At 46.3% G+C, this 22928-nt stretch overlaps 1 protein-coding gene across 1 annotated transcript in view; it reads left to right on the plus strand.

The window, feature by feature from the left end:
- Positions 1-22928, plus strand: part of ASCC2 (activating signal cointegrator 1 complex subunit 2) — a 482405-nt gene that overhangs the window by 132837 nt on the left and 326640 nt on the right. The window contains exon 8 of the mRNA XM_085636044.1: positions 14588-14662. Within this exon, the coding sequence (XP_085492170.1) occupies positions 14588-14662 (75 nt within the window). The remainder of the gene's footprint in view (positions 1-14587; positions 14663-22928) is intronic.

The raw sequence follows: 22928 nt of genomic DNA on the forward strand, positions 1-22928 counted from the left end.
CTATCCAAATGGATTATGCACCTAAAGTACATAGTATTAATTTAGAGAGAGAACAGCAGGGCTGTGGGTCTGATTAGCAGGCCCACAGCCACATCTAAGTCGAAAACCAGTAAAGCAAAAGCAAAAAGTGGGGGTGAACATAGAAAGCAGACCCTACTCTCCTACACTCGGTGCCACCATAGACACCTCAAAAGCGCTAGCTTACCCCAATCCAGCCAGGATTGCAAGCATTCAGGCTTTACGCTCCAAATTCATAGCACAACACTCACTTCCAGCTTGAGTGTTCATGCAACTAATAGGGATGATGGCCTCTTGCATTTTTATAGTACCGCATGCAAGACTCCAGATGCGTCCTCTCCAAAAGTGCTTAGCGCACCAGTGGAACCAGGCCCAAGGTCAACTGACAGATCTGGTGTTGGTAGACGGTCGCACCCATCGCTCTCTGCAGTGGTGGAACACCACAAACCTTTCCAAAGGTCGACCGTTCCTGGACCCGGTTCCTCAAATAGTACTAACAACGGACGCATCGCTCTCCGGCGGGGAGCTCATCTATTACATCTCACCATACAGGGCAAATTGACACCTCAACAAAAGTTACTCCATATCAACCATCTGGAGTTACTAGCAATCTTCTTAGCCCTAAAATCTTTCCAAACACAGATTTCAGGCAAGGCAGTCCTCATTCACACAGACAACATGACGGCCATGTATTATATCCAAAAACAAGGCGGCACACACTCTCCACAGCTCTCTCAACTAGCACAGAGCATATGGAGATGAGCAATACCCCACAAAATCTTTCTCCTGGCTCAACATGTCCCAGGAGTCCAAAACACCGTGGCAGATCTGCTCAGCAGACAAACACAACAGATACACGAATGGGAACTTAACCCACAGGTTCTTCATCCGTTCTTTCAAATATGGGGGCATCCACAGATAGACCTCTTCGCCACCCACGAAAACACAAAATGCCCAAGCTTCGCCGCCAGATACCCACACCCATTATGCAAAGGAAATGCGATAATGATGAACTGGTCAGGTAGATTTGCGTACGCTTTTCCTCCTCTCCCACTCATTCCACTAGTGGTGCGCAAACTACAGCAACACTCCCTCACACTAATCCTAGTGGATCCAACGTGGGCCAGACAACCGTGGTAGTCCACGCTGCTGGAACTCTCTGTAGTACCACACCAAAAACTACACCTCTCACCATGCCTCCTAACCCAGAACCATGGAGAGATCAGGCACCCGGACCCAGCTCAGCTCAACCTTGCGATCTGGCTCCTGAAATCCTATAATTTGGATACCTAAATCTTCCCACTGACTGCATGAACGTCATCAGAGAAGCTAGGCGTCCTACCACTAGTGCTTGCTACGCCGCCAAGTGGAAACGATTTGTTGTCTATTGCCATAATAACACTATCAATCCCCTGGATGTGTCCATTCAACACATCATAGGCTACTTACTCCACCTACAAAGGTGTAATCTAGCCTATACGTCCATTCGACTGCATCTTGCAGCTATTGCAGCTTACCTACAAAACAGACAACATCTGTCACTTTTTAGAGTGCCCGCCATTAAAGCCTTCATGGAAGGCCTAAAAAGAATAATTCCCCCCAGAGTACCACCCTCACCTGTGTGGAACTTAAACATCGTTCTCACAAGGCTGATGGGGCCTCCCTTCGAACCCTTACACAAATGCCAATTACAATTTCTAACCTGGAAAACAGCTTTCCTGGTAGCCATCACTTCCCTCAGAAGGGTCAGTGAAATACAAGCATTTACCATACAAGAACCGTTTCTTCAAATGCACCATAACAAGGTTGTTCTCCGTACCAATCCAAAATTCCTACCTAAAGTCATTTCCCCTGTTCACCTCAACTAATCTGTAGAACTACCAGTATTTTTCTCGCAACCTCAGACCGTTGCAGAAAGGGCTCTGCACACACTAGATGTCAAACGAGCCTTACTTTACTACATCGAGAGAACACACCCTTTTGTAAGACCAAACAACTGTTTGTATCTTTCTCTCCACCACACAAGGGAAAACCCATCAAAAAATCAGGGATAGCTAGGTGGATTGTAAAATGTATTCAAATTTGCTACCACAAAGCAAAACGAACACTATCTGCTCCCCCTAAAGCCCATTCTACAAGAAAGATAGGGGCTTCCATGGCATTCTTAGGGAACATTCCATGAGATGATATCTGCAAAGCAGCTACATGGTCAACACCGCACACTTTAACCAAACACTATTGTGTAGATGTGGCGATCTATGCAAAAGTGTGTAGATCTGCAGCTCTACATGCCAAGAACAGATGCATATTGGTAAGTAGCATATTCCTTAAACTGCTTTACAAACCAATGACTTACCTGTAACCAATTCAGTTGTATTCAACTGCATTTAAACTGTATTTAACCTCATTTTTCCTGCAAAGTGTTATTATACTTACCTGTACCAGGCCTGGCTTGGTTCTAGAAAATAAAATACAAACCAAATAATATTTTTGTGTAAACAAATTGGTCTGAGTTAAGTCTTTGTGTGTGTTACACCATTTCTTTCCTGAGTGTGTACAATAAATGCTTAACACTACCCTCTGATAAAGCCTTACTGCTCGCCCACACTACCACAAATAGAGAGTGAGAGTAAGGTATTATCTGCTTTAGCCTCTACCTACCTTCGGGAATCTACTGGACTCTGTGCACACTATACCTTACTTTGGTAAAGTATATACAGAGCCAGCTTCCTACAAAAACCCTACCTTAACAAGAAGCCTTCGCACCCACCCCTCAGAACGCATTGCTCAGAGATATGATCGACATGACACTACAAGCCTCTTCAGGAGTCTATTTAATAGGTATCTGATGGTGGGTGGGAGGTGGGGCAGTGATATCTATCAGACGAAGCAAGCGCAGGTATTTGGGACAGATAAGCTCCTGGAATTCAGGTTAAAGAAGGCAATGAACGGGCACCAGAGCTTCCCATATAAGGCACTCTGGGCATTAAGAGAGTGGGTATTCTTTTCCATCCCCAATATGTACCAGAGGCGACTTCGCCACCCCTTGGCTGTTGGGGTGCATCCTGTGCCCTACTGTATTAGTATGGTCTGGAATGCTGCTCCCCGAGCCAACCTTATCTGCCTTCCCCAACAAAGTTTTAATGGGAAAGTGATTGGACTAGGCAGCCCCAGGATTGTGAAAGCAGGGAATCTGTTAAGTTGCGTGATTATGGTCCAGTACTCCGATATTTCAGGGCAATCCCATAGCAAGTGTAGCAGCGTTCCGGGGGCGCTGCATCCCGTCCGCACTGGATTTCCTTTGTGTAGATGCACTGGTGTGAGGTACCAGTAGGTGGCTATCTTTGTGGCAGTTTCAATGCCGACTGTTGCGTGCTGTATGTTGTGCTCTATGATAACACCTCCCCCCAGGCGTGATCAATGAGCAGCAACTAGAAAGAGGAATGTTTTGTCTTTTGATTTTGCCATGTAAGAAGTAAGAGACTGGCCCTCCTGATACAACTGAACAAGGAGGGTCCAAACAATGCTGTTTGAAAAAGTCAAACTATTTTCTAGTGATGTAGCTAGCTACCCCTGGTATACTGTGACGTGAAGTTCATTATTAAGTGGCAAAACACTTTGGTTGCTTTAGCTGTGCAAAGAGGGGAAATACAGTAATATCCCACGCTAAACTTTCTTTTTAAAATATAAACTTATCATGTGGGCAGATTACATTTCTTGTCATTTTAGTGAGATTCATTACATTAACATGGGATTTGTCTACAAAAATTGCAGACCACATACCCCAGGAAGAAAAAAAGAAATACGATTTAATGGAAGAAAAAAAGTTCATTGTGTGTCCTGTATTGTAGCGCATTATTTGATAAAACCATTGCCAAAAGATGGAAGGGTAACACAAACCTACTCTGCTCAAGCAGGGCACACAACATATTAATGCTATTGACCTCCCTTTTACTGAACCATGAAACACTCTTGTGCTGCTGCCTAATGTCTGTTTCTTCCACCCTCCAAATCATGCCTACTATACAGATAAAACTTCTGGTTCTGTATTCCCATCTGCCATATTGAGGGATTTCATGTGTCAAACATTTTTATTGGTGTCTGCTCATGTCTGATACTGACTTAGCAGGGCCTGTCAAGGCTGACAGTAAAGCAGTAATTGGGCTAGCTGCTAGTAACTCTGAGCAGAGGTACTATATACCAGTAAACAAGTGGTTGAAATTGTAATTCACATAAAATTAATTTCGACTTAATATAATCACGTAACTGCAGCCCCGAAGTGTGATGCATGTTTTGAGGGATCGTGACTTCACTGGGCTGTTAGACTTTTAAACTAGAACCAGGTCTATTCTCTTCCAGGGGATCCTCATCAATAGTCATAAGCACATGAATATTCCCGCCCATGTGCAGGACCCCGGAAACACACAACATATATGTGGAAACATATATGTAGCTCTATGTATATATCTATATATATATATCTCTATATATATATATATATATATATATAACACAATGCAGCCTTCCATAGCAATGCTGAACAATGTTGTTAGAAATCCCCTTGTATATAAATACACTCCAATAAAAGCAGGGAGAAAGTGCACATTTGAAAAAACTGCTTTAATAGAACAGCAGAAATCACCGTCTTACAAGGAAGAATGAGAAAACATGGTCAGCAGATAGGCTGCATTGCATAAAAACCTTACTGTAGAAAGCTGAAAAGCTAACCCACAGAAACACACAAATAAACTTGCACTGTGCCTTTAAGGCAGCCATGACCCCTAGCTTCCCATCATGCCTCAGGGGTGACAGTTAGGTCAGTTGTTCTTTCCGTCTCCTTCTGTCAGGACCCTGGTTGCTTCAGCTCTAACTTTTTTCTGATTTCTGTCAGAAAATACTTCTCTTTTTTTGTCAAAAGCTTTTTACTTCAACGTCTTTTTGTTGTTGGAGTATATCTCTGCTATTTTTGAGAGAGTTGAGCATTATTTTCCAGTCAAAAATGCCCTCTCTATTTGACTCTTGCCCTGCCTGTGGCAAGAAGGAGGCTAAAACAGACTCCCATCCTGTCTGTATTCTCTGCCTTCCTTCTGATCATAATCCAAAGACCAGTCAGCATTGCCATCTACTGTCCAAAAGAACTCTTAAGGACAGGGAGAGGGTTCGCCTCTATGTTCTGACTGAGAAGAAGAAATCTCTTTCAAGAGGCAGGTCTCCGATGAAGAAGAGGAAAGTGAGAGCCACTACTCCATCTAGAAGTAAGGTTCCAATCTGCTCTCAATTGGCGTCGGGCTCGGCGCCGCAAATTCCTTCATCGGCAACGAAAATGTCGACAAGAAGACCATCGACGTCGGGCTTGCCGTCGAGAGAATGCCGGTCGTCGACGAAGACAACAGGTACGTCGCATCCTCCGCTGTCGTCAACCTGACGACGATCGGCATCGACGAGTAGATCTCCGTTGGTGCAGGCTCGCCCAACGTCGAGGCATGGTTCTCCGTCGTCGTCGGCGAGGCGGCGTTCGACGTCGAGACATGTTTCGCCGTCGCAGGGTCACCAGCGATAGGCGTCGAAGCAGGCGCCTCCGTCAACGTCAACCAGGCGGCGGTCGACTTCGAGACATGTTCCGCCATTGCAGGGTCATCAGCGATTGGCGTCGAAGCAGGCGTCTCCGTCGACGTCAACCAGGCGACAGTCGATGTCGAGACAGGTCTCGTCACCAGAGACAAGGCAATCATCACCTCCGTCGTCGTCCAAGCGACGTTCGACGTCGAAGGCCAGATCTTCTCCGACGTCGAAGAAACATTTGTCGTCGAGGTCCAATGTGAAATACACCAGACGTCGTTCGACGGCGAGACGGCGGTCTCTGTCGGCGAGGAGCAGACAGTCAATGTCGAGAGAGGGATCGAACAGGCACCAGGAAGCGACGTCAAGAAGGATTTCTCCGTCCATCCATTCTTCGTTGAGGTCTCCTACACGCTCAACGTCGAAGGTGCAATTTGTATCTTCCAAGGGTTCGACGTCACATCATACAACGTCAAAGGTGAGATCGACGTCTAGGAGGCGGTCACGATCAAGGGACTCACCAGTGATGGTGACACAGAGCCGGTCGACGTCGAGGCAATCCACATCGACGTCACATCGCTCATCAAGACGCCGATCTCGCTCCAGAAGTCACAGAGTCCTCTCATTCTATCCGGAGCTCACCCCGGACAATTGCGACGTCACACAATTCTTCTGTTCACTCACCTGAGCCTCCAAGATCACCAGGAGGCTCTCCAAGGAGTCGGCGATCTCCTTTAATTCATCTTTCGCCCAGATGGCTCCAACCTCTCCATCATTGGCAAACCGTACCAACGGGTCTCGCCCAACGACCTATGGACTATTCCAGTCCTCTGCACAGATCACCCTTACAACGTCTTGTGCAGGAAGTGGACAGGTCCCCTACTACTCAGACTAGAGAACACAGAGGCAGATCTCCTGAGCGCAGATCGACTCAGAGTCAGCGCAACAGGCGGCGAACACCATCATGGTCCTCCTCTACGACACACTCATCCAAAAGGGACTACTCACCCACCCTCACGGATAGTCCTCCTTCTAGGGTGTCGCCCATCGAAGATGTAAACACCTTTAATGATGTTCTCTCCAGAGGAGCACAAAAGCTGGGAATTACTATGTCAGCTCCTCAGACCACCATGTCTATCATTTTCGAGACCCTCCATCCGAGGTCTGCGACTAGACCATTACTACCCTTGGTCCCTGGTATCATTGACGTTTTCTTTACTCCATCATCGGTGAAAGCAGCTCCTGCACGAATCTTAAAAAAATATAGAACTGCTGCCTCAGATCCTCTTTTCCTCAAATCGGATCTGCCACCGGACTCTGTCATTGTGGCAGTGGCAAAGAAGACACACGCAGTTGCTTCTTCCTCCTCAGCTCCTCCGGATAAGGAAAGTAGAGTACAAGACTCTTGGGGGAGGAAGGCTTGCGGCTCTGCAGCATCTTCTCTTTAAGTTTCTAACGCTGCGGCTCTGCTGGGCCAGTATGACAGGATCTCTGGAGCGCTTCAAAGACAAACTCCTGAAGGAGGACCAGCAGGATTTCTCTGAAATTCTCCAGGATGGTGCGCTGGCACTGCGGCGGATGGGGTGTCTTTGTTGGCTCACTCTTATGCACATGGCACATGTGCACAAAGATCTTCCTGGTTGTGTCTGACTGCGTTGAAACCAGAGGTGCAACAAAGCATCTTAAATATCCCATTTTCTGGCACCACACTGTTCGGATCACATGCAGATGAGGAAATTGCTAGAAGGAAGGCTGAGTTGGACACCTTAAAGGCCGTAGGTCTTGAAAAGAAAAAGGAATTTAGATGACGCTACAGGCCCTACAATCAGAAAAATTACCAACAGAGGATTCAAACCCCTCAATGGTCGCAAAACAAGCAGAACAAGTCCCAGTTCCAGGGCCGTCGTTCCTCGTGAGGAAGAGAAGGACACCAACAGCAGTCCTCTTCCACAACAAAAACTCAAGGGAAGCAATGAGTCTCTGCTTCCTCTATCACCGTTGCACACTCCAGTGGGATGAAGTATCTCAAACTACAGTCAAGAGTGGCGCAACATCACCAAAGACCAGTGGGTGCTGTGGTTACGCACTACGTTTTTGCGCGTCCCCAAGACAAGTTCCTCTGGTGAAATCCCGTCAGCTACATCTAGATCTCCTGCGTCAGGAAGTGTCGACCCCTCTCAGGAAACTGGCCATAGAAGAGCTCCCTCCTGCACAGAGAGGTCAGGGGGTCTACTCAAGATGCTTCCTTGTTCAGAAAAAGGACCAACCAAACCAGTTCAGACCAATTCTAGACCTTCTCTGAACAAGTTCATCAAGAAAGAAAAGTTTAGAATGTTGGTGCTCCATCAAATATTTCCACATCTAAGAAAAGGCGATTGGATGTGTTCGGTGGATCTCCAAGATGCATATTTTCACATCCCAATCACACCACGGCATCGCAAGTTCCTGCGGTTCATGGTGGGCACAAAACATTACCAGTTCTCAAAGTCTTACCTTCGGTCTAAAGTCTGCCCCAAGGGTTTTCACGAAATGCAGGGCAGTGGTAGCGGCAGCATTACATCGCCAAGGTCTGTTTGTGTATCCATGCCTGGACGACTGGCTGGTGAAGGGATCATCCCCCCCACGTGGTGCAGGAACACCTTCACATCTGCTTGGACCTCCTGCAATGCTTAGGCCTTCATATCAACGTGGAAAAATCGGTTCTTCAACCGACCCAATCACTCCACTATCTGGGCGCCACCCTAAACTCCGACCTCGGAAAAGTGTTTCCTTTGGAGGAGAGATTGTCATCAATGAGAGTCAAAAGCAACGTCATCCTCCAAACTCATCAGCCATCAGTAAGACAAGTGGCTTCTCTTCTGGGGTCTATGGCATCTTGTATTTTTCTCATACCCAACGCCAGATTGAGGATGAGACCGTTACAACAAGATCTGGTGGACAAGTGGGATCAATCCTCGGGTCAGTGGACCGACCGGATTCTCCTCTCGCCATCAGCGAAGATGTCCATTCTCAACCAAAGAATCTTCTGGTGGGGGTCCCATTCCATCAAACTCTGCCAATACAATCCCTGATCACGGATGCGTCCCTTCATGCATGGGGAGCACATCTGGGTCATCTGTAAACTCAGGGCAGGTGGACCAGCAGGGAACTGACCTATCATATCAACATGCTGGAACTGCGGGAGGTTTATTTAGCCCTCAAGGCTTTTCAACCGTCGATTCAGTCCGAATCTATCCTAATACAAACGGACAATACAACCACCATGTATTACTTGAACAAACAAGGTGGAACACGCTCTCGCCCTCTGACTCTAGAATCCCAGGCGATCTGGCACTGGCTGCTAGCCAGAAACCTATCGATCACAGCAGTGCACCTACCGGGAGAGCAAAACGTGCGAGCAGACGTCCTCAGTCGTCACTTCGATGAAGAAGAACACTGGGTGCTCAACGACGAGGTGGTGGCAGACATTTTTCATCAATGGGGTCATCCCTTCATCGACCTCTTTGCGGACGATCGAAACAAAACATGCCACGTCTTCGCATCCAGGTTTTACCGACCAGGAACGAGGGGGAATGCTCTTTTGATAGACTGGTCAGGGACGTTTGCATACGCCTTTCCACCCCTCTCATTCCGAAGGTTGTGGCAAACCGATCCCATCCAGCATGACAATGATCCTCATAGCACCAGACTGGCCTCACCAGTGGTGGTATCCGGACCTGTTGCACCTCTCAGTGCCCCCGCATTGGAGACTTCCGTGCAGGCCGGATCTCCTGACCAAAATGGGAGGGAAGATCCTGCACCCCAGCCTTCCCTCGCTCAGCTTGACAGCATGGCTTCTGAAGTCGTGCAGTACGGACATTTGAACCTCCCTCAAGCTTGCATGGACATTTTGCTGGAGTCAAAAAGACCATCCACGAGGACCTCATACTCCTTTAAATAGAAAAGGTTTTACTTGTGGTGTGTTCATAATGGGTGGAATCCAACTCATGGGCAAGAAGAGGTAATCTTGCCCTATCTGCTCTACTTGGCCAAATCTGGTTTGAAGTATTCATCCATAAAAGTGCATTTGGCTGCCATCACGGCATATAGAAAATCGCCTAACCAGCCTTAGTTTTTTCAACTTCAGGTGGTCAAGGATTTCCTACAGGGGTTGAAGAAGGTTTATCCTCCTGTCCGACTTCCTTCTCCACCTTGGGAGTTGAATCTAGTCTTGTCCAAATTGATGGGTCCTCCTTTCGAACCCATTCATAAGGCCACATTCCAACACCTTACATGGAAAGTAACTTTTCTAGATGCTATTACATCAGCACGTAGAGTGAGTGAAATCCAGGCACACTGTTATAAGGAACCGTATACGTTTTTCCATCATAATAGAGTGGTTATGCAAACTCACCCTTCCTTCCTGCCCAAAGTAGTGTCTGATTTCCATGTAAATCAGACGATTTCTCTTCCCTCTTTCTCTCCCAATCCTGCTACACCAACAGAAAGGTCTCTTCATTCATTAGACCTCAAGAGGGTTCTCAAATTCTACTTGGGGGGAACAAAGTCCATAAGAAAAGCTGAGCAATTGTTTGTAAACTACGGCTCTATTAGAACAGGCTTTCCAGCTTCGAAAAGATCCATTTCAAGTTGGATAGTGTCTTGTATAAAGTTGGCCTATCAAATAGCGAACAAGCCTCTGTTAGCCTCCCCCAAAGCTCATTCTACTAGGGGTAAGGCTGCTACGGTTGCATTCTTACACAATGTACCGCTGGCCGAGATTTGCAAGGCTGCAACTTGGAAATCGGTCCATACATTTACCAGGCATTTCTGTCTGAATTCTGACTTCAGAGCGGATACCCAAGTAGGCTAGGCCTCCTTGAGGAATCTGTTCCAATGTTAACTGATTTGGGAGTCTTTATATGCTTTTCTGTTTACTATGTATCTTGATTGTACTATGGTTACTTGCCCGCAGGATGAGGGGATTGGCTTGCTATTCTATTCATGTGCTTATGACAATTGATGAGGATCCCCTGGAAGAGAAGGATAAGTTACTTACCTGTAATCCTAGTTCTCTTTCAGGGGTATCCTCATCAAAGTCATAAGCAACCCACCCGCCTCCCCGGGCAAGTGAACAAGATGCATATCAACTCTTTGTGCTATGGTCTGCGGATCTCCGCAAAGAACAACTGACCTAACTGTCACACCTGAGGCATGATGGGAAGCTAGGGGTCATGGCTGCCTTAAAGGCACAGTGCCAGTTTATCTGTGTGTTTCTGTGGGTTAGCTTTTCAGCTTTCTACAGTAATGTTTTTATGCAATGCAGCCTATGTGCTGACCATGTTTTCTCATTCTTCCTTGTAAGATGGTGATTTCTGCTGTTTTATTAAAGCAGTTTTTTCAAATGTGCATTTTCTCCCTGCTTTTATTGGAGTGTATTTAAATACAGGAGGATTTCTTACAACATTGTTCAGCATTGCTATGGAAGGCTGCATTGTTTTTTATGTGTGTGTGTATATATATATATATATATATATATATATATACACACACACACACATATATATATATATATATATATATATATATATATATATACTATGATATAGTTCTTTCATGCTAAAGTTCTGGCTATTTCCATCAGTGGACAATTCCTCCTATGATCCTCAGATGGAAGAAAAAAGAGGCCCTTTAGATCGGAGTTTGGAATCTTTTCCACCCATGGACTCTGTTAAAGTTGTCTCCCTACTCAACAAACTCAAGTCAGGCTCTCCTAAAGATCAGGCACCCCCCACGGTGTCGTGTAAGGTTGCCCTAGAAGTAGCCCCCGTCATCGCAACACTTATTAATTCCTCATTGGTAGCCGGTAGGGTCCCCTCATTATGGAAGCAAGCGATGGTTAAAGCCCTGCTGAAAAAGCCAGGATCAGACCCGGAAGTAATGGCCAATTATCGGCCAATTTCCCTGCTCCCGGGAATAGCCAAAATAGCTGAGAAATATGTCAACACTATTCTCTCCTCCTATTTGGAGGAGCATGATTGCTTGCACCTGACACAGACCGGTTTTAGATCACTTCAGGGCACTGAAACGGCCCTGATCGCGGTGGTGGAGGAGGCAAGAAAAATCATGGACTCAGGAGGATCAGCTGCAATAATCCTCCTTGACCTTAGTGCGGCTTTCGATACTGTTAACTATCAAATCCTCATCTCTAGATGTTATGAGATGGGGGTGACAGGAACCGCACTGAGGTGGATAGTCTCCTTTTTGGAAGGCCGTACATTCCAGGTCTTTGAGGACAACGGGACTTCCAAGAAGGTGCCTTTGAAGAGTGGAGTGCCTCAGGGCTCTTCACTAAGCCCCACTCTTTTTAATACTTATATGTGCCCATTAGCGAAAATAGTGGAGGTTTTTGGCATACAAATTGTCACATATGCCGACGACACCCAGTTGATAGTCTCCCTCAAAGATCCAGGAAAGCCTGGAAGTAATCTCTCCAGATGTCTGGAAGAAATTTCAGTTTGGATGGAACATTCTTGTCTTCAGTTAAATGGAGCAAAAACTGACCTTATGCTGCTGGGTAGGCCTCTGCCTCCAAGCCTGCTTCTTGCTTGGCCTAGCTGTATGGGAAACGCTCCTACTCCTAAAAACCACATCAAGAGCCTAGGAGTTTAGCTGGATGCCAAACTTGATATGAAGATCCAGGCTAAAAAGGTAGCTGGATGCTGTTTTGGAATACTCAAAACAGCTCGAAAAATTCTGCCCCTTCTTCCGTTCAAGGCAAAAAAACTGCTTCTCCAGGCATTAATTTTGTCGCGTCTGGATTATGCTAATGCCCTCTATTTGGGAGTCCCTCAATCAACATTAAGCATACTCCAGAAGGTCCAGAATTGTGCGGCAAGAATTCTCCTGCAAATTCCGCGGAGAGAATCAGCGAGAGGAGCAATTAAACAGCTGCATTGGCTTCCTATTGCAGAAAGGATCAAATTCAAGGCCCTCTGTGTTACTCACAAGATCATGGCCGCCAAGGGCCCACCAATCCTTCGGAGGATTGTTTCTCCATACGTTCCCAGAAGATTCCTACGCTCCGGGAACAAACACCTGGCCACGGTTCCTAGAATTTTCAGGTCCAGAAGTGGAGGCCGTTGTTTCTCCTATGTAGCCTCCAGAGCTTGGAACACCCGCCCTGAATCCATTCGCCTGGAGAAGGACTATCTTCCCTTTCGGAGACTTTTGAAGACGCATCTATTCCCAACCGATTAATCAGTGTTCGCTTCTGTTGATTTGGTTCTTAGCGCTGGGAGGCCTATGGGTAGCCATGCGCTTTATAAATGTTTCTTTCATTTAATTTAATTTCATTTCGCAGGAAAAGACTGTATACACGGCACGAGGGTGCCCCCGGAAGTGGGGGGGAGGTGTGGTCCAAATGGAATGAATACAGAGGTTACATCTGTGAGCCCCTGCAGGCTCGCCGCTCCGGCTTGGAGGCCATAGACTGAACATATTGACCGCTTCTAGCTAATTCACAGGAAACTCTAACTCATACTGTCACTGTGTGTCACCGGTGTTCGAATGACGTTAATGCGAATCCATTGACCATGTTGTTGATTTGTTTATTTCTGCAAATAAAAAGAAATTTTAATAATAATTTCATTTCATTTCTGGGGTCCCGCACATGGGCGGGAATATTCACGTGCTTATGACTTTGATAAGGATACCCCTGGAAGAGAAATAGGATTACAGGTAAGTAACTTATCCTTCTTTACCCACCCCCAATTACCTAAATGATGCGAAGTAAATCAGTCCCCCAGCCTCAAGGGCAGGAGAGAGCAGATGTAAACCTGTTGGTGAGGAATAAGTGCAGCTTTTTGGATAAATCAGAGGTAAAGAGCCATGGTATTGATGAAGGGGAAGTTGTTCCCACTGATTTCCGAGACAGCATCAGCAGAACTAAATGGGAAAGAATGGTAAGAAGTATAGGTTGGTGGCAGTAACGGACATGTTACTCTGTCACCCCTTCTCTACCAGGTATCCAGCACCACTGCACTGGGAAACACAGCAAATAGCCCTAAAAATGCCTAGTAGCCTATGACAAGCCAGAGCCAATGGGTGGTGTTTACTTGAGGAAGGATAGATATTGTGCGAAAAGAGTCACCATGCTTTGTAAGGAATGAGAGACTTTCCTTGACACAAGACCAGCCAACTAGTAACCTCCTGGTTGCAGGAATCAGACAAGACTCGAGTGTCTATTAAAGCAACTTCTTCAATGCAGGTTATAAATATTTACAGTAAAAGGGAACACATCTTCCAAGAGCTGCTAGTCCTCTACTCAGCCTCTAACCAACTGATAGTCCACTAACTGAACAAGTCACAATAGCAAACTATTGCAGACTTAAAAGGGTCTTTGGAGAGCCAGGTGTTGCCGGTCTTTGAGTTAGAGGATGGAAACTGTGTACACTCACCTGTTGAGAATATGAGATGGATGTGAAGCCGGTTCTGTTTTTCCAGGCCCTGTAGAAGAGCTAAAAAAATACTAAAATTAGCCATGTTATCTTGTTATCTGTTCATTGGTTGTTCAATTCTTTGACTTGTCTGGGATATTAGATTGACATCCCAATAACTCATAGTTGTCACTAAGCCCCCATACTGCGCCATTGTGTTTTATTGTTAGATATTTAGAGCTTGGAGGTGCACTGCACCATAGTCCATAAGGAATCAATATAAATGATTACTGAACTCCTTTAGGTCAATACAACTCGGTTTTCATCAAGTAATTAGCACCTCACTCTCATGAGACCATTGGGACAGTTGAGAGACACAGTGTTTTTGATATCTCCAATGCTATATTGCATCAATATATTTCTGGCATATTTTAGACCTCTAGGTAAAACTATTTATTTATGGTTGCTAAGGCTGTGTAGACTCATGTCTGTTAGGAATAAATAGAGCAGCTTTTTCATGCCTAGCTCATGCTTTTTTATGGCTGGATGTTTTCACCCTTCATTTTACAATCATTCATTATCTCTTTATTTAGGTTGGCATCATTTTATGAGCTGGCGGTCCCTGAGCTAGAATCTGCTATTAAGAAGGGGAAGTTCGAGGACAGAAGGTAGGTATGCACAGAGGTGTTGAGCTACTAGTAGCTGAACTTCCTAAAATGTTTGAGGCATACATGTGTCGGTGCATAGTCACTAAAGAATAATTTGACCCTCTAAGGATTGGAGTCTCTAAGCTGTATTTCCTGAATGTCTGCAAGGCGATAATCCTGTTAAAGGAGAGAGGGGTGCAAAATACCATTAGATTTTTCTGTTTAGAATGGGCTGAATTGATTTTAAGGGGGGGCACGTTTTATTAAGGATTTTAAGTTTGCCACTTGTGTGATTTGTTGAATAGGTCTACAAGTTGCTGTTCTTAATTGGAAAGAAGAGGTAGCTTGTGGGATGGTTGGAGGCATGAACTTCCCCGTAAAAATCATACATATCATTTTCAGTATCCTATTTTTAGGTCTTGCCTAGGCAGCGCTTGTGCTGTCTCTTCAAGACGTATTTTGGTTATGGGCTTAACTTCCATCTTTTTCATGGGTTCCTCTTGCTGTCCTTCCTAAATGTCTGCATTTTATCGGTTAATATGCTTAGTAGTCCCTCCTTTTCTACTTTTGTAACCTCCCATGAGGACTGCCCCTGTTTCATGTGCTGTTACTCTATATTATTTATTTGTTTTTGAGTACTCTTTTTTTCCTTTGTGCTTCTTTAATCTCAGGAACTCCATGCATGCCCACGCTTGCTCCCTCTCCCTGGCTGCAGCTGCCTCCTCCACGAACACCTTAGCTCCCTCTCTTCGGCTGCAGCTGCCTCCTCCTCCTCCCTTCTGATTTTGAAATGCACGTCCTGGCGTCCTGGCCCCTGCCTTCCTATAGCCGCTGCCACCTGGTTTTGACGATTCCAGCTTTCCTGCTATGTAATCAGTAATTAAGTGCAGATTTGCTACTATACATATGCTTGCTGAGCTTTCTTTTAATTGCCTGCGTAGTAGCCATGAGAGGTGTGCGAGGGAGAATGGGGCAGCTTTTCTGACTGACCTCGGCAGGCTGCTCGTCCTCGGCGCGCTGCTCTCTTCAGAAAACTCAAAAAGACTTCAGGAAGCTTGTCCCGTTTCCCACGCCCACCAGCCTCCCCTTCCCCGCTCTAATTACTGGCAGCGTCTCGCCTTACATGGCTACAGATAAAAGCGGCTTTATTCGGGGGCCTTTCGGGCACCGTTTGGCATGCAAAGAAGCACACCGTTTACCATGTAAGGTTTAATTTATGAACTTTTTGCATTTGCCCATGTAAATAATGGCTAGGTAATCACTAATTAAGTGCACGTAGGCTGGGCATTCGCTTGCCGAGTGATAATCCGTAATTAAGTGCACGTAGGCAACATAGGCGCTTTCCGAATTCGTTTTTTTTTTTGCCTGGGCAGCAGACAGCAGGCATGGGAGGCATGCAGGGATACCGCTCCCCCAAGCCCTCCCACTCCCAACTCCCCCCTCACTGCAAACAATCCAGTAGCGCAACACTCTACCCTATCCTCTCCTTGGTTTGCAACAATATGTTTATTATTTGTCACCAAATGCTGTTCAGCCCAGTACACTCCAGTTTGTTAATAGGAGGTAAACACCCCAGACGCAGCTACAAAGAGGAGCTGAAAGTTGCAGAAATGCGGCCCTCGCCCCCCCTTGTGCTGCCCTACTTGCGGGGGCTCTTACCTCTCCCTTAGCCACCTTTATTGTCTAACGCAATAAACCCTGTGTTAATTTAGCACCATTTCCTTGTTTGGCGTACAAATATACCGACAGGCATTCTTTTGTAAGAACTTCCAGCTTCTAACTAAAGCAACACAGCATTTAAGTATTCGCTAGCAAAATTCTTCCACACCTGCTACCGGATGAACTTGGATACAGGGGCCAATGCTGTTCTCAGTAAGCGCTGCTGCTCGGCCCCTGCACTCTTCCTTTCTCTCCCTCCCACTCTCTCCTCCCCTCCCCCTTCCCTCTTAAGAACCCATAAAATGCAGCAGTTTACTTTGTCTACCATATTATTTCTCGGGATCCCCGCCAATGGTCACTTACAAACTCCTAGATAAAGGCACATTTCATGTCTGCGAGGGAGGGTATCGACTAAATAAATAGACATTAAACCCACTGTGTGCACCATAATTAAAGCAACTAACTGATCAGTGAGCACTCGCCCAGCCCCTCTAAACACACTACTCGTGCTGTGGCTTACAAGCCATTATGCATTCCTGCTCTGCAGGCTGCATGTCATGAGGCTCGTCCTGGCGTGTATTCAAGACAAAATAAAATGCATTCAATAGCAGGGAGGGGAGTAAATAAAAGGGAGACCAGTTTATTAACTGCATGGTTATGTTTGTTTAAAGTTGAATACAATCTACACAATGACCCATCTTTGCAGGCAAGACACATCGGGCGGCAGCCAGAGGGCGGGGGGTGGGGGAGGGCAAAGGGAATGGGAACTGAGACACCAAGCACCTAACCACATTGAAAGTCCTGACATGCCACACAGAGGCGGCTGTACAATCTAGGGGACTAGTCCAATAAGCTCATCGCGTGGCTAGAAAAGAGAGACAAAGAGCATAACTGGGTGGCAGAGATTAGTGTGACAGATGGCACACAGCGTGGGTCCGGAGCAGACATAGCAGAGGTGTTTGCTTCCTACTACGAGACACTCTTATCAGTCAGCAACCACTGGATTAGAGGACAAGAGTGGACAATTGCTTCGAGACCTTTCCATGCCGACTCTTTCATGAGAAGACAGAGACGACCTGGATAGAGATGTGACAAAGGAAGAAGTAGAGGGGGCAATTCGGAACTTACAATCCGGGATGGGGGCTGGGCCGAATGAGCTACCCGCAGAACTCTTTAAATGAGTAGCATCGGGGTGGCACAACCAATGCTTGATATGTTCCAAGCCGCACTCTAGGAGGGATGTCTGCCCGAGGTCCTACGGTTGGCCACGATAGTGGTCATCCCAAAAAAGGGCAAGCCCAAGGACCAATGTTGCTCCTTTGAGCCTATTTTCCTCCTCAACTTCGAAACTAAAGTCATGGCAAAGGTGTTAGCAAATCAACTCATCCCTATCATTTCCATCATAATACACCCAGACCAGTCGGGATTTATACCCCACAGAAGCACCAGACATCATCTTAGATGACTATATGGAATAATGCACGTCACGGCGGCGCACCCAGATATACCTGCAGCTCTAATGTCACTAGATGCCCGAAAGGCATTCAATAGCATTGAATAGCCCTATCTAAATGCGGTGTTGGTCAGCGATGGGCCTTGGACCGAGCTTTTGCCCATGGGTCTGCATCCTGTATTAGAATCCAAAAGCCCGAGTACGGGTAAAAGGGTCAACCTCAAGGACATTCGCACTTCACAGGGGCACGCAACAGGGGTGCCCACTATCCCCAATCGTGTTCTTGCTAGCACTGGAACCACTAGCGGTGTGGGTCCGAGGAGACCCCCTAATCTGGGGCATAGACATCGGAGGGGAATGGGAAGAACGAATCTCGCTGTATGGCACCTACCGATCTATCTTATGGGCAGAGCAGTGCTATTCAAGATGATGGCCTTACCGCGACTACTCTATGCTATACAGAATACCCCATACAGGATCCCAGACACCTTTTTCAGGACCATCGAGGGGGAACAACGCAATCTTCTCTGGGACGGCGGCAAATCATGCATAGCACTGCGCTGACTACAGCGCGGGGTGTATGATGGTTGACTGGCGGTGCCGGACATCCGAAGAATTTACTACCTAGCGGCCCAGCTGGTCAACATCAATGGCTGGGTCTTTGCACCCCAGACCGAGTCAGCATAGAGGGTCGACCGATATGTGATGGGGAACTGAGGGTACCTAGCGGCCCTTTACCGCAGGCAAAAGGATAGACCCCTACCGGCCCACACGCACGAGGTAGCACCAGCATGGCGTGTAACTAATAAGCTGCTGGGGTGAGACTCGAGACTTACTCAACACACACCACTCTGGGAGAGACACATACTGGGTGATGTGGGGCGCCTGATGGGGTTCCGTAGATGGAGCCTAATCGGCTTGGACACCCTCAGGAACGTGTGGCGCAGTGGGAGACTGCTCACTTTCGAAGAACTCCATACTGAATACCAAATGGCCGACACAGAACGATTTTGCTACTTACAACTGAGACACGCCCTGCGCCGCTACATACTAGATGGGGAAACCCTACCTGACTATTCCCCCTTAGAGGACCGATTGTTGCTCGACCCAATGATAGACAAAGCAACATCACTAACCTATCGGAAGATAATGAACAACCTTCCCCACCCCTTGTGCCCATTGAGAGTAGCTTGGGAATCAGACCTGGAATTACTGGAAGACAACGACTGGCAGGAAGCAATTCAAAGCCCCAGAGAGATCACCATACGGGCAAGATTTAGATTGAGCCAACTTAGAGTCCTACACAGATCATATACTCCTCGAACGCTTCATTACAAACTGGACTGGTCGGACTTGAATGATTGCGTCAGAGGGTGTGGCGGGACGAGCACCTTCTTTCACATTATTTTGGAATGGCCTGAAATCCAAGACCACTGGACTCGAGTGACTAGAGAGATGTCGGAGGTGCTGGACATACACATACTCCTGGACGCTCACTGGCACTTACTAGGCGTTATGGGTGAGAACAGGTGGCCCTCACACACAAAAACCTGACTAACACTAGCCGCCGTGGTAGCGAACCGCAACATAGCAAGGTTGTGGGGGGCACGGGAACCAGCAAAGCTCTCTAGTTGGAAACAAGACCTGGATAGGGGCTGTCTAGCAGAAAAAGCTATATACCAAGGGAGAGGGTGCCCCGAAATATGGGGGCAAAATATGGTGTCCATGGAAAAGTATAGATGGATGTCAACACGACTCCGGGGAGAAAGAGAGTACTGTCCCACAACAAACAGTTGCCGGGCTCACAGCCCTTTCCCAATGTATGCAATAATATACCCTTCCTCTGGGAGCTGCCAAATGTGCCAATTTTCAATATTGATAGTAACGATGAGCTGTTTGTTTAATGAAAATAACTCTAAAAAAAATTAAAAAAATGCATCCCCTTTATACCACTAAGAAATTATTTGTTGCGTTTCCTTAACAGATAGGCTAGATCATAACGTTCTTCAAAATTTCTGACAAGTTAGTGTAGTGGTTCTCTGGTAGAAAACATTTCTAAAAACTGTTGGATTGGATTTTCTTTTATTGCTTATGCTACTGCTGGGATATATGTAAAAAATAAAAATAACACAAATAAGTAACTTTGTCATTTGCATCTCGAATAGCTCAAACTTTCACTAATGCAAGACCGATTTGCCTTGCATATACTTGTTTTTTTATTATCTTTTTTGTCAGTTTACACGAAAAAGAAAAATACGAACATCATACGGACAATGACAATGTTGCGTGGGCCAAGCCCAGCTGTGGCCTTTGCGGACTGCTTTTTCCTCCGTTTCACATGCTGCCCCTCTTTTTCAGTGCCTAGCACTAATACAGCAACTGCAAACTTCATCAGGGTCCATACATATCCCTTTCAATTAGTTCCCATAGAGCCCCACATACATATACCCTTAAATGTGCAGCCGTATGTTACTTATGTTTCCAATTCCTTAATTTTCAGTTTATCACTTGTCCATGATCTGTGGTGTGGTATCATAGTTTTGCTGATGTCTACTCTCTGCGTTCTCACAGCTAGTGTTGTCAATCAAACCCGAGTACTTTTTCTCCCATCAAGTATTTATCATTAATTTATCCCATCCAGGGTGTCATTGTGGGTTTCTTGTATGATACATACTTGGGCTTTCGATTATTCTAAATACCTCAATACCAGCCTTTGTCTGTTTTTTTTTTTACCTTAACCCATTTACGTTCCAAGTTGCAATTAAAACCTTATTGTCTATCCCTGCCATTTATCTTACAGTGCCCCAATCTCTTAGATCCGAGGATCTCTGGTTCTTTATATTGCAAATTAGCCCTGAAAAATGTGTCTAATATGTATAATGAGGACTTATTTTTTTTTATTTTCTCCCGCTGCTCCTCACCCAGTGCACCCTTAAACCCCATAGGAACCCTCCCCAAACTGTCCGGCATAAACCCTATTGAACCGCCGAAGGATGGAGACTATTCTGTAATTTATAACTGAGCCTCCCCCCCCATGATAGTGTTAATGACTGTGTGACCAGTTTATATTTATAACATTTATGTGTTCTCTCTCCCTTTTTTGTTTTTAGCATTTGTTTGCATTTAATTTTCACTCTTCTTAGCTCTTCCATAGTTTGATCAACGAACTCATTTGCTCAGGAGCACCCCTCTTTCCTTATGGAATCAATCAAACTATCTGCCTCTTCTATGGTCCGTATATTGCGCATTTGGTTATTCCACATAACGCGGAGCATAGCTGGGAATTTTAGTTGGGCCTTAGCCCCCAAATTATTGAGCTCCCCCATTCTTTTACCCAGTTCCCATTGTTTCTGGTCAGTTGCGTGGCATAGATGTGATCTGATATTGAACTTGAGGTTCAGAATTGTATAGGGACCATTCCTCAGTGCAGCCAGCAAAATAGCTTCCTTAACTGAATATGAGAGAAACTTTATCAAGATCTTCCTTGGCTTCTGGCGCTGTGGGTTTCTCTTGAATGGGTCTCTATGAACCCGCTGTATCTCTCAATCCAGGTCAATATCTGATCTGTCCTTCAGGGCTGTCTCCAATAATAGTTTAATCACAAATGCTTTGAGATTAGACCCCTCCTCTGCCTCAGGAATATTTAAGATTCGCAGATTGTTTCTCCGGGAGTGGTTTTCTAACCTTTCCAAATCCTCCCTGAGACTAGCATTTTCTTTAACTAACGCCTCCACTCCTTTTGTGTTATTTGAGATGTCCTTCCCTTTTGAGCTTACTTCCTCTTCAAGCTTCCCTGTTTGAGTAGCAACATCATCCAATTTTTGTGCAAGAACCGTGCAAGGGGCCTGGATATCCGCTTGGTTAGCCTCTGATGTTACAAAGCGGTTTCTTAGCTCTCTCTTAAGATCGATAAGGACCAATGGGACATCTGAGTTTTCTTAGGGTGGCTGGGGTGCCACTGAGGAACCCACTAGCACCAACGTGCTTGAAGGGGCCAACAGGTTTTTTGTTTGTGCCCTGGTGTCTCTACCCCCACTTGCCTGCTCCGGAATCTCATCATCTCGGAGGATACTAAACCTATTCTGAGTTCCTACTAGAAAATCAGTCTCGGCATCTCCATCTTCTCGTATTTCTTGGCCCCCTTGTTTCTGCTCTTCTAAGTTGGTTACAGGCTTAGCGGGCCTAATGGGCTCAGTGGGGCTATCCTCCGGTTCACTCAGTTGATTCTGAACCCCCCCACTCGTACCACCTCCAGTGCCTCCTGATGCCATTACGTGTGTCTGTACTTTATAGTATGCGTTTAATGATGGGGTGATTTTAGCTTACAGAGGGGAGATTTTTTTCCCCTGCCGCGCGGGCTCTTCCCCTGATATCTTGCTACTTTTCCTCTTTTTGTAACCTTCGAGGGCGCTCTTCCAGCCGAAGTATCCCCAGGGGCCGCCTTAGCCGATAACAGACTAGAATTTTGACTTACCCCTGTTGAACTCTCCAAAAGGCAGAGGGCCCGGGTACGAAGAGTGCACCTCGAAGTCCTATCCGGATTTACACCGGGGGTCTCACCTCTCTTCTCTAAAGGCATAGAACTCTCCTTCTCCATAGGGGTGGAAGTCGTTTGGTAAGGTCTTCTTTCAAGCGCTTTCTGTTCTTCCAAGTGATGGAACCGGATTGTACCCCCTCTCTGGTGACTCAGACGCCGTATGCGCCCCAAGGAGGCTTGTGCTGAGTCTTCCCCTCTGTGCGCGTGCTGCTCGAAGACGCTGCAGCAATCCTGCTGCCTTCAGCCACGTCGGCGTTATCCCCGCGTCTCTGAGGCTGGAGACTCCATCACCAGTCGGTCGAGTCGATAACATTCGAATTCCCCAATTTTGGTAAGTAGTGATGAAAAAAAGATTATTATTTTCGCATCATCCTCCTGCTGCTCCGTGCATCATATTACAGGTGAAGAGGCGGGTGGAGGGCGCTCATAACCTCATATCGCTTATCTCGCCCCCCGGTCCGTGACCGTTTACTTCGTGACCGCCATGTTCCCACTTAACAGCGAGTGAGAGCAGGGGATTATACTTAAAATAAAGTTGGAAAGGGAGCTACGTAGCTTCAGACCAATTAGAATACTCCAAAGGTGTTGCAATAATCGTCAGGAAGGGGTCAGGTGTGGAGATGACCGCTTTGAATACT

This window comes from Triturus cristatus, chromosome 11 (assembly GCF_964204655.1).
Source record: "Triturus cristatus chromosome 11, aTriCri1.1, whole genome shotgun sequence".
NCBI lineage: Eukaryota > Metazoa > Chordata > Amphibia > Caudata > Salamandridae > Triturus > Triturus cristatus.